Source organism: Pyrus communis, chromosome 5 (genome assembly GCF_963583255.1).
Source record: "Pyrus communis chromosome 5, drPyrComm1.1, whole genome shotgun sequence".
Classification (NCBI taxonomy): domain Eukaryota; kingdom Viridiplantae; phylum Streptophyta; class Magnoliopsida; order Rosales; family Rosaceae; genus Pyrus; species Pyrus communis.
This window is the reverse complement of record NC_084807.1, coordinates 3,613,020-3,625,326: the sequence shown is the minus strand read 5'-3', so window position 1 is coordinate 3,625,326 and position 12,307 is coordinate 3,613,020. Positions and strand designations below refer to the sequence as shown.

The 12,307-nt window shown below is 38.7% G+C and overlaps 1 protein-coding gene and 1 pseudogene across 1 annotated transcript; one reads left to right on the top strand and one right to left on the bottom strand.

Annotated features, from left to right (window-relative positions):
- Positions 1-2,117: 2,117 nt before the first annotated feature.
- On the top strand, positions 2,118-3,995 carry LOC137733386 (putative pectinesterase/pectinesterase inhibitor 24; annotated as a pseudogene).
- A 352-nt stretch (positions 3,996-4,347) lies between these two features.
- On the bottom strand, positions 4,348-11,285 carry LOC137734692 (probable pectinesterase/pectinesterase inhibitor 47). Its single transcript, XM_068473952.1, has 4 exons — positions 10,464-11,285; positions 7,718-7,990; positions 5,493-5,844; positions 4,348-5,132 (listed from the first exon to the last, which is right to left on the bottom strand). The coding sequence occupies exons 1-4, from the start codon at positions 10,890-10,892 to the stop codon at positions 4,438-4,440; spliced, it is 1,749 nt and encodes a 582-aa protein (XP_068330053.1). The 5' UTR covers positions 10,893-11,285; the 3' UTR covers positions 4,348-4,437.
- Between the last annotated feature and the right edge of the window lie 1,022 nt (positions 11,286-12,307).

Below are 12,307 nucleotides of genomic sequence, written 5' to 3'. Positions count from 1 at the left end.
GGGCGACAGTGTTTTCGAAGGTTCACCTGTAAGCGATGCTTGTTGTCGCGGTCTTGTGTCTTTGGGCAAAACATGTCAGGATCTCTTCGTCGCCAACGCTCTTGACTCTTTATCCAACGCTGAAAAACCTCAGTTTTTGGCAAATAGTACCAAAGTTTGGAACCGATGTGTTGCAGTCGCACTTTCTCCTTCGTCTTCTATATACCCTGTGAAGGTTTCAAACCAGAAGGCCTTGGATAACTGTAGAATACATTTCAGCAAAAACTGTGGGTTGGAACTTGTCAACCATATTTCCAAAGGTGAAACTGTCAGCGATAATTGTTGCCGGCATATTGTGCATGCGAAAAAACCATGCCATCAACTGTTTCTCGACTGGTCTCTAGGGTATCAACCTAATGTCGACAGATCTCGAGTTTTCGAAAAGAGTAACAAAATTTGGAACAGATGTGTTGCAATCACAGTTTCTCCTTCATTGTCTGCCCCGACAGTTGAGAACTAAATTTTCTCTTCAAATTTGTACGACATACGTGTTATGAAATTATAAATTTTAATTTATTTTAAGCTTATGCCATTATTCACAAGTACACAATATTCAACTGTATGAAAAGATGTTGAACTATGATGGAGCAAACAATTAACTAGCCTCAATTTATACAAAAGTTCAGAAAATTTTTGAGACATTGTAATCTTAAATTTATGATTTCTGCAAAATACTACATATGAAATTTTAGCAATATTGTTAGTATTACCAGGTGTATGGTTGTTGCTAAGCTTGATAATTTTTTGCATGACCCATTAATTCAATACGAAACGACACAAAATACTAAGTTTTGGGTCAACCTTTTAACGAATCAGATCATTATCGGGTAATCCGTTAATGAGTTAAGTCGTTATCAGGTCACCCGTTAATAACTTGATAAGATATTGTTTGCCAAATCTTAAGCATTAAGCATGACAGTTTCCTGCATAACCTGTTAACCCGACACAAAATGACACGATTTATTAACGAATCAGATTGTTATCATGTCACCTATTAAGAACCCTGGTAAGATAACAAGTTTTCCATGACACGTATGTGAAAATAACTGGTATGACATGAAAATGATACGAACACGACCCACCCATTTGCCAAGCGTAGTCGTTGCAATCGGAATAGGATCCTCTCCGGATCCTCTTTATGGGAATCTAGAGGATCAATCAATCGTGTTTGTTCATCAAACATCTTGCGGTTAGAAATTATTAAAAATATAAAATATAAAATTGAATATAAATAGTACCTAATGAAATTTACCGCACGATTCATTGATCCTTAGATTCCTACAAAGAGGATCCGGAGATGATCTTTGTCTGTTGCAACCATCACAATAGGAAAATGATCCTTGCCTTGGGGATCTGGGGGATCCCGTGATCGTGATCATTTATCGTACATTGTGCGGTCAATTTTCGTTAGGTACTATTTATATTTATTTTTAAATTTTAAATTTCAAATGATTTCTGATCGCACGATATACGATGAACAATCACGATCACAGAATCCTCTGGATCTTCAAGAAAAGGATCTGGTGAGGATATCATTTTCCATCACAATAATTGGGATTTTCATCTTGTTATCCTTTGACTTTTCTTTTGATGAAAGTTATGAAGCACTCGAATATTTTAATTAAAATTGAAAGTTAGATTCGATTAGTTGCAAGTATTGTTGGCAAATCCTACAGTACAACCATGTGGTACATGTATGTACAGTGCAAGATCACAATACTTGTATTTCCTATACAATCTAATAGCAAGTTTATAAATAACGCTTATATACATATCTAAGAAGTAAGATAAAGTCAAAAACACCATATTCATTTAATAATTTTCGATGTGTTCGGCGGAGGAAAACCGAGTGCACGAAAAATACTTCTACTAGGCAAATCTATGAATGTATGACTTGAGCCTCCAATAACATGTCAAGCACTCCACCAGTTGAATGCTATCAAAAATAGTATAGTGCAAAGCACGTACCACCGCGTTAGGCTACCAATATGTTTATTTAAACCCTCCATATATATAAACACACCCAGCCCACCATCCCTCATGCAAATCTCAACCCCATAGAAAAATAATTAAGCATTATGTCTTCCTTCAAATCCTATGGAAAGGTTGATGAATCCGAGCAAGCCCGGCTCGACGCTCATCGGAAAACTCGAAAAAGAGTTGCCATCATAAGCCTATCATCCATAGTTCTTGTCTGTATCGTTGTTGCTGCTGTGGTTGGAACCACCGTTCATAATAAATCTGGTGGGAATTCGTGTTACAGCAGTCTTGGTCCTCTGGTTAACTCCAACAATGTTAAGCCTGAGGAGCTTTTCAAGTTGGCTGTTCAGGTGGCGAACAATGAACTGACGAAAGCCGCTAGTCATTTTTCGGCTGATGGGGTTCTTAATGCTACTGCCAAGGACAGAAAGTCCGCGGCAGCTTTGAAAGATTGTCAAGACCTTTTGAGTCTGGCATTGGATCAGCTCAACGACACGTTGTCCAGCGCTAACTCGTTGGTTGATGTGTTTGATGATCTCAAGACTTGGCTGAGCTCTTCAGGCACATATCAGCAGACTTGCATTGAAGGTTTTGATGAAGTAAAAGGCGAACTCAAGGATAAAGTTATCGGCTACTTGAAGAACTCTACTGAGTTAACTAGCAACAGTCTTGCCATAGTCTCTTGGATTTCCAAAATCCTTAACTCGGTCAAGCTAAGGCGACTGCTGACACACCCCGACCCCACAGATAGCTACAGCCAGGGTGTGCCAGAGTGGCTGCATCGGAAGGACCGCAAGCTGCTTCAAAATTCGGATTTGAGGAAGAAGGCAGACATTGTTGTGGCGCGTGATGGCAGTGGCAAGTACAAAACAATTCACGATGCACTGAAGGCTGTCCCGAATAAAAGCAAGAAGAGAACAATCATCTACGTGAAGAAGGGGGTTTATTACGGGAATGTGAGAGTTGAGAAATCCAAGTGGAATGTTTTGGTGGTCGGTGATGGTTCGACTGCAACTATTGTATCTGCCAAACTCAACGTTGTGGATGGAACTCCCACATTTTCCACTGCCACGTTCGGTAAACTTTCATTTGACTTTCATTTACAGTTCGATAAATCTTTTTGCACAGCTCGCATATTTACTGAACACATTACTGACATGTCTCTTTTAAATATTGAGACCTATGTCGGGACTCTACTCGTGCAAATGAGTCTCCGCTCGGTGAGAGATATGATCAGTAATGTTGCCGGTAAATGTTTTATTACATAATGGTAACAGAAACATTTTTCTTTGTGTGCAGCCGTTTTTGGAAGGGGATTCATTGCTCGGGACATTGGATTTCGCAACACTGCCGGACCAGCCAAGCACCAGGCAGTGGCCTTGATGTCAACTGCCGATCAGTCAGTCTTCTATAGGTGCCACATCGATGCATTCCAGGACACTCTCTATGCTCACTCCAATCGCCAGTTCTACCGCGAATGCAACATTTATGGAACGGTTGATTTCATTTTCGGGAACTCAGCAGTTGTGCTCCAGAACTGCAACATAATGGCCAAAGTTCCCATGCCAGGCCAGCAGAACACCATCACAGCTCAAGGGAAAATTGATCCCAATCAAAATACAGGAATTTCAATTCATAATTGCAGCATATCGCCCTTTGGAGACTTGTCCCGGGTCAAAACTTACCTCGGGAAGCCATGGAAGAATCACTCCACAACTGTGTACATGCAAACATACATGGGAAGCCTCATCAACCCTAATGGATGGATGCCATGGGTGGGCACAAGCGCTCCGGACACCATATTTTACTCGGAATTTCAAAATTTTGGACCTGGTTCTTCCACAAAGAATTGAGTTAAATGGAAGGGGTTGAGATCCATCAACCAAAAAGCAGCCGGCAAATTTACGGTGCATTCATTTCTCCAAGGAACTAAGTGGATCTCTGATGCTGGTGTTACCTACAAATCGAACCTCTGACCAATATATTTGATAATTCCATGAACAAAAGTTGTTTTTTCCCAATGTATTATTTTTCATTTCCCTTTTTTATCATGATTGTTTTGTCTGTCTTCTTATACTTTTTCATTGTTTTCGCACAGCAAATTGTGATATACAATTTATTTTTTTGATGCAATTGTTGAAATTAATATATATAAACACACACACATAAATATAAAGTCCAACATGTTTGACATTTCATAATTCATATTTCCTTGTAGTTCTATTAGCATCTGTTTGTAGAACACTAGCTACCTAGAAGCCGCAATTATGAACCGAGGATATATATGTTGAACATGAATGAATGCCATGAAATTAAGATAATGAATGATTAGAATGTTTTAACGGTACTGAATACAATAATCAGTAGTAACTAGAAAGATTAATTTTCATTTGGAAGTTGAGAAGTTTTAAGTACACACTAATTCAGCAATCCTTCATAGAAGGGTATATCGGTGTCGGGCAACCAAGTATTACCCAATGTGAAATTAAGGACAGTGAAATTCACAGCTTGAGTAACATTCATCAGACTGTAACCAGGCCATTGTACTCTCCCCGTCGTGTTTGCCCCCAGACCGTGATTCTGAAACTCACCATAAAACAGCGTGTCCAATCCAACGGTCCCATTCCATTCCAACCATCCAACTGAGCTGATCAGAGGGCCAATGTAAGACTGCATGATAACAGTCCTAGAAAACACCTTCCAAGGCCTTCCCAGAAAATTCAATGTGGAGTTGAGGTCCGCTGCCAAGTCCGGCGCAGCTTCAATTGTGCAGTTGTGGATGGAGATTCCGGTGTTTTGATTTGGGTCAGTTCGTCCCTGCGCTGTGAAGGCGTTCTTCTGGTTAGGCATCGGTTTTCGAGCGTATAAGTTGCAACTCTGGAAGACGGCTGCAGCATTTCCAAAAATAAAATCTACAGTTCCGTATATGTCACATTCCTTGTAGAACTGCCTTAGGGAATGTACATATAGTGTGTCCTGATAGCCTTCGAAACTGCATCTGTAAAATGTGGAGAGGTCAGCATTGTTTCTTACAGCTACCGCTTGGTGCTTTTCTGGACCTGCAGTGTTCCTGAATGTAATATCTATGGCTACAAATCGCTCAGCAGAAACAGCTGCAACAGAACAACATTGAGTGTCAGACTAAGAATAATGAAGTAAAACAAATGTAATAGCTTCAAAATTATGACCCATGCATGTAGAGTTGTTCTCGAGTATATTGGCACAATAATTGAGCTCAAAAAATGACGTGTTTAAGATATACAAACTTATCATCAAATTTTGATACGTGTCATGTTTCAACTGAAACTATTTTGTCACTCAACATTGTCACGTGACGAGAATAGCTCCCCTTCAAGTTTTTCTCAAGTCCCTACTCGAGTTTTGATGGGATGAATGTGATTCAAAATAGTTTTGATACATACTTTAATATCAGGAGGGCCGGAAGAGAGAGCTAGCAGAAATGTAATTCGTACCAAAGGTTGAAGAGTTGAAGGTAGTCCAACCATCGACGAAACTATGGTTTCCGGTAATGACAGTGTTATTAATACCATCTCCTAGCAGCATTATGTTAGTCTTGTGTTTGGGGATGACAATGTACTCTTGATAGTATCCTCCTTTAACATAGATCACAAAGTAGCCATCTTCAGCCTGTAAGTTCTCGGGAGCAGAAGTAATGGCATCTCCAATCGATGTGAAGTTGTCAGTACCGTATGGACTCACAATCACTGTGCCATTAACCAGAATACCACTACTCTCCATTTCTTCAAGAATCCTCTCACCTCTTTCGGGAGTCGTCGATTTTTTTCCAGAACTTTTCCGAACTGCCTGCAATTTAATTACTGATTCAAATTAATTCTTCCTTAGTTACTCACAAATCTCTACGTAATCACTTGTTCTTTTATCGATAACTGTGGTTCTGTTTAACATGCCATCTTTGGACACCAAGTATTTTTGAACACGCATAGCTAAAATTTAAGCATTTTTGGAACATCAAAACATAATTAACACAATATCAAGACCAACCTTTGAAATATACGTATTACCACAGTCATTTATCAATATACTTATTACCTTGATAACATGTGTTAAAGAGTATTAACTTTTATTATGTCATATGAGATGGGAGGGGAGTTGACCACCAGAAAGTAAAAGGATGGGTGGTGGTGGTGGCGGTGGCGTGCTGGAATTGATGGGGGACGCCATTGGCGGTGCAAATGCCTCGCGACATGCAGAAACCATGTGACATCACTTGCTTACAAGTCCCGCACAATAATTGACATGGGCACTTTGGCCAAGCCTTCTTATTAAGCAGTTGACTCCATTACTCCAGACCTAGCTACTTCAATCACACGAAAGACCCAGTTGACTTGAATAAACAATTAATACCCTAAACTGAGATCTTTGTGGACCATTGGATAGTGGATATGCACATTCAACTTACTTAATACACATTTTTTTAATACTATTTGGACAAGGTTGGGTGTAGCTTTAACTGGTTTAAGGTATGAGAAATGATACACACATATTTTTTTTAATCTTTTATACGTCCATGTTTAATTATGACTGTTGATTTAGTATGATATATTCAATCTAATAGTTAAAAATAAAAAAGGATGAGTGAGAAGCTAAAGAAATGTGTGATAATCACTTCCCTAAAAATATATCGTCCATTAAACAATCGGATGAATGAAAAGGATACAAGTTAATTAAAATTTTAGTATAAAAAAAAATAATTAAAATTTTGGTATCCTATACTAATTAAGGTTTTATAAAAGCAAAACTCACAATTTGAATGGTAAGATTATCCAAAAAATATACAAGTTAATTAAAAAACTCAATTGTTCTTTTTATTAGGAAAACTCTAATATATAGTGTAACAATGAATTTACAACTTCTTTCTAATTAATTAAATGAAAAGGAAAAGTTAAGTGAAGTCAATGTGGCAATATAAGATGAGATTTATTCTTACTCTTCGAATGTCGTCATGCACTCGTTAGATGTGTATTTCAAATATAAAATATTGACCTTTGTTTGTAAAATGACCAATATGATAGTGTTATGCAAATATAACTTGATCGTTTTAGAACTAACATAAGATTCATCCAACCCCACAATAATAAAAATTAAAGTATTTTGCCCATTTGTAAGTCAAACTACTTTACTCTATAATTTTTTTCCGACCCCCACAGCGTTATGTAAATATGTCTTGCCTTGTTTGTTGGAATCTGGTGTTACATCCCCAGATCCTATATATTGTACCTGCCATTCTGGCACCTTTATAAAAATATAATGACACGTAATGTTAGGTTCCGAATTATAATTGCATATGGTTTCAGAAATTTTTTATTGTGACGAAAATATGGATGGTACATTATGTGTTTTTATATAGGTGATGAAATTTTTTATTTTTTAAGTTATTATCTTACAATTTATATAATAACACGTGATATATCACCATATGTATCAGTCACATTGAAAAATCCCTCTATGCATAGATCTTGAACAAGATTTTATTACCCAATATTCCAACAAAACTATAAGCATGTGGCCTCTGACTATCAGTATCAGATATGCTACAAGATTTTATCAATTAGAACTTTAACTAGGATAAACAAATATCAAAATTATCACAAAAAAAATAAAAATAAAAAATTGAAAAATAAATAGAAATGGGTAGAAAATGAACTCAAAAGCCTACCTTAATGAAAGTTTCAAGTGGTTCCCGGAATTTGAGGACATTTTTGGTGCCGGAGCCGTTACTGCCTTTCTTATGTTTTTTGAGATTACGAGCCAAGGAATGCGTGACCAACCCAAGCGACACACTATATAGCTGGGTAACATTATTAGAGAAAGCCACGGCCAAAGCAGTATTGTTTCCAAAAACAGTGCTCTTGGATACCACAAGCCCATCGTAACAAGTCTGCTGGTTGGTCACAACGCCGCTCAGCAGAGTCCGCACCTTGTCCATGTTGAATAGTGGCCAAATTAATGGCCAACTTGGCATCCACTCTGGGTTAGTAAACAAAGGAAAAGAAAAAAGGTGGACATCATTCCTTGTTTTGGGGAGAAAAGGAAAAGCAACAACACCTTTCATTATTGTGTTTGTTGTCATCAACACCCGTGAGTTTTAGCCTTTGTTGAAAGGCAGATGGAATTGGGTTGTTTCGGCTTTTTCTTTTGCAACTTGACAAGTGCTTGTGCTTTAGGAGAAAGAGAAGAAAGAGAGCCTTTTCTTTTTGGTATATAGGGAGAAGAGCTCATTGTTTTCGGATGTGGGGGGAGCGGCAGATGAGAGAAACCAGGGAGAGCATTCGGCTCTCCCATTTGAATATGAGCTGCTCCTTCCCACCATTTGTAATAATCCCATTTTGTTAGTAATCACTCAATCAAAGATGTTGGTGCTACTTGTGTAGCTTTTGGGAGAGAAGGATTTTGATATGTGTTTCTTCTTCTCCATTTGTTTCTTAGTTTGAGTGAGAGCTATTGGTTGTATGTGGGATTTGGGTTTGAGAGTTAAAACTCTATTTGTAATCTCCTTTTGACATTAGTGGAATTTCCTCGCCGTCTCGGAACTGGATGTAGGCTTACGCCGAACCAGTATAAATCCTTGTGTTTTTTTGGATTATTTGTCTTGTCATATTTTGCCGTATTAGCTTTGGTTTCATATTTGAAGCTTCCGCACAACAAGTGGTATCAGAGCTCTGGGTTTCGACTTGGAGGCTTTGTACTAGTATGTCTATGAAATCTTCGAATGACGGTGAAATATGTTTTTTTGAAAAAATTCGACAGGAGGAATGACTTTGGTATTTGGTCAATTGGAGATGCTGGCTGCAAAATGTGGGCTGTTGTCGACGAGTTGAGTGGGAAGGAGAAAAGGTAGAAGCAGTTGAAAATTGAAAAGAAAATGTTGTTTTTTTCTTTCGGCATTTGTTTAGGCAGAAGGACATCATGATGACAAATGATGTTGTTGGCTGGAAGAAAAGGGAAAAAAGGCTAAGGCTAAGTTTTCTTTTCTTTGGCATTTTTTCAACGGCAGAAATTTTTGGTTGTTTTTTCCACTCCCATTGGTTGACTTTGGAGCAAGTTGCTGGAAACATTGGAGGAGTTTGTGAGGGCCAATTTGTTGAGTTCTGCAAGTTTGGATAGTGAGGCACCACACTATTTTGGATACACCACATGCACTGCAGAACATTTGTGTGGAACCCTCTTGTAGAAGGCAAGTTATATGCTTTCTAACTTTGGTCTATGGACATTTGGTTGGATTTGTTTGCCACTGCTATTTGGTCTGTTGGTCTCCATCATCTGCAATTAGTTTTCTTGAAGACTCCAGTTGAGGTATGGTTTTGGATCTCCTACTGATTATTTGAATTTGAAATTTTGGTTGTCCTGTTGGTGCTCATGTGATGATAGTAAACTTGAGTGAAGGGCATATTTTCGTATGTGGTATGTGCGACTATGTTGCCAAATTTGTAATCAGTTTTGACTTGGAGAATATGCCATGCTATGTGAATGAGTTTATTGGTGCAGTTTCAGACCATGGTGTTTGTGAGCAGGTGGAGTTCGTTGTGTGTCCAACTTTGGTATGGTGTGCTTGATCTTTGGTTGGTGATATTGAAGAATTTCAGTTCTTCGTTTGAATCACCTTTTGTTTTGATCAAGGCACTTATGGTTTGCAAATTTGGAGAAGACGGTAGAGAAATGTTCACTTTTGTTGGCTTTGGTACAATTTGGCCAAGGTGGAGATTGTTGAATAGTGGCCAAATTAATGGCCAACTTGGCATCCACTCTGGGTTAGTAAACAAAGGAAAAGAAAAAAGGTGGACATCATTCCTTGTTTTGGGGAGAAAAGGAAAAGCAACAACACCTTTCATTATTGTGTTTGTTGTCATCAACACCCGTGAGTTTTAGCCTTTGTTGAAAGGCAGATGGAATTGGGTTGTTTCGGCTTTTTCTTTTGCAACTTGACAAGTGCTTGTGCTTTAGGAGAAAGTGAGAGCTGAAAACAGAGGGCAGAGAAGAAGAAGAAATCTGGAGCAGCAACCCCATTTCGAATAGAAGAAGGTGCTCTTCTCTTTGGTTAGTAATCATCCATCAAAGTAATTGTAATAGCTTTGAGCTTTGTATAGAGAAGAAATTAATCACTATATTTTCTTCTCTATTTGTTTCTTTGGTGTGTGAGAGCTTTTGGGTGTATTGGGGTTAAGGGTTGTGAGATTGCCAACACTTTGTAAACTCCCATTTGGTTGATAGTGGATTATTGGGTGAGCTCCTACTGCTCCGAGGACGTACTCCAGTTACACTGACTGTTGAGGAACCTCGTTAAAATCTTGGTGTCTTTTATATTTTGTTCTTGCATTTTATTTGATATATTTCCTGTGGGTTAGCTTGAGTTGGTTCCAAAATTGATTTGGTGCTATCCTAGCACAACAGTCCACTACCAGCTCCTCCTCATTCAGCAACTCGGCGGACTTGAGCTCCGTCGAGATCGCCACCAGGTACTCCACGTTCAGCTCCGAGAATTGCTGGCAGTCCTCGAGGGCGTTCATCTCGCTGTCGTTTATGAAAAAGGACTTGTGCTTGGTTTTGCTGAGGAAGTGGTTGATTATTTTGGAGGTTTTGCGTGCCTGTTTCAGGCATTGTTTGATGGAGAACCTGCCGTAGTTGTAGGGATCGGAGGGTGAGAAGCGGATGGTGGAGAGGATCGAACGGCAGAGCTTTGGGTAGAGGGTGGACTTGCATGCTGAAGAGGCTGATGAGGGGGATGATGCAGCAGCAGCAGCAGTTGGCAACAGTAGTGAAAAGAGGAGAAGAGAAAGGAGGAAGAAAGGAGAGAAGGGCAGCCTTGGCATTTTGAGTGTGAAAATGCTTTGCATTTCGCGGCGGGGGGGGCTCTAGGTTGAGTTGAGTGCATGAAAATGTGTATGTTGGGATCTCATATCTAGATATAAAGAGACAGAGAGAGACAGAGAGAGATGTGGATTGTAGACTGCCAGAGAAATGCGCGTGAACATTATTAGTATGGGAATTGGGAATGGCGTTGTCAGTTTTTGACAATTTGGAGGTCAGCAATTTTAATGCAGTTGAGGGAGATATTTTTTTCTCGGAAGACAGATACTATACTACGTGTCTGTCTTTAATATAAGTGGTAAAAAATTTAATTTTTTAAGTTATTAAATTTTTTAAAATACATATCTCATTATTTATATAATGACACGTTATATACCATATCGTATTCTTATTATATTGAAAAATCTCTCAAGTTGAGATGGCAACTCATGAGAACGTGCAAGGAAGACACACTACTGCTGAAGATCAAACCTTTATGCGCTCAAAATAGATGTGGTTTCTGTGTGGCTCTAATCATTGTTTAATAAATATAAAATTTATAACAATAAAGCTAAGAAAAATTAAAGGGTAAGTTACATTTTACACTTTTAGATTTCGAGTTAATTTCAATTTCTTACAATATCTTTAAAATATTTTAATTTTATACATTTACTTATCATTTTATTTCAATTTCAAACATTCGTTAGAAAATCTGTTAAGTAAATCATTAAATTATGACGTGACAAATATGAAATTCACATGTATGTATGCTGACATGGCTGTCAAATTTATGCCACGTGGCAAAAAAATAATTTTTTATGCATGGATAAAAGAAATAAATAAATTATTAATAATGTAAATATTAGAAGATTATTTTAATTTATTTAATATTTTATTTAAAATTTGAAAAAACGAAAACAAAAGGAAAGAACGAAGATCTGGGTTTCAGAGCTTGATCTTCCCTTCAAGTTTCAACCCACCAGCTCTCTGCGATGACCCTGCTCCCTGCGACATCCCCTGAGCTTTTTCTCAGCCTTGCTGTACTTCCCAACCCCAACCAGCCCTTCATCTTCTCCAAGGACCAAAACGGGAAGCCACACATTTCCTTCGCACCCAGTCTTCATCGCCGGCGCCGTCCCCAACCACCGACGCCATCTTCCCGACCCACCTCCCTCTCTTCCACTCTCTTCACCTCCCCTCCCATCCAAAAACTCACCCCATCCCACCTCACCCCCACCTCCTCCGCAATCCCCCAACCCCACTCCCACCTCCACCGCAAAATTACAAACCAAAAACCTCCTCTTTCCCCCTTTTTCTCAGCAACCAAACAGGCCACAATTAAAACTCTCCGACCCCAGAAACAATTTTGAATTCCGCAGACCCTAAACATACCGAAATCACAATTGCAACCCCAATTCTCACAAACCCTAGAAATCAACCACACAAATTATATTCAAATTTA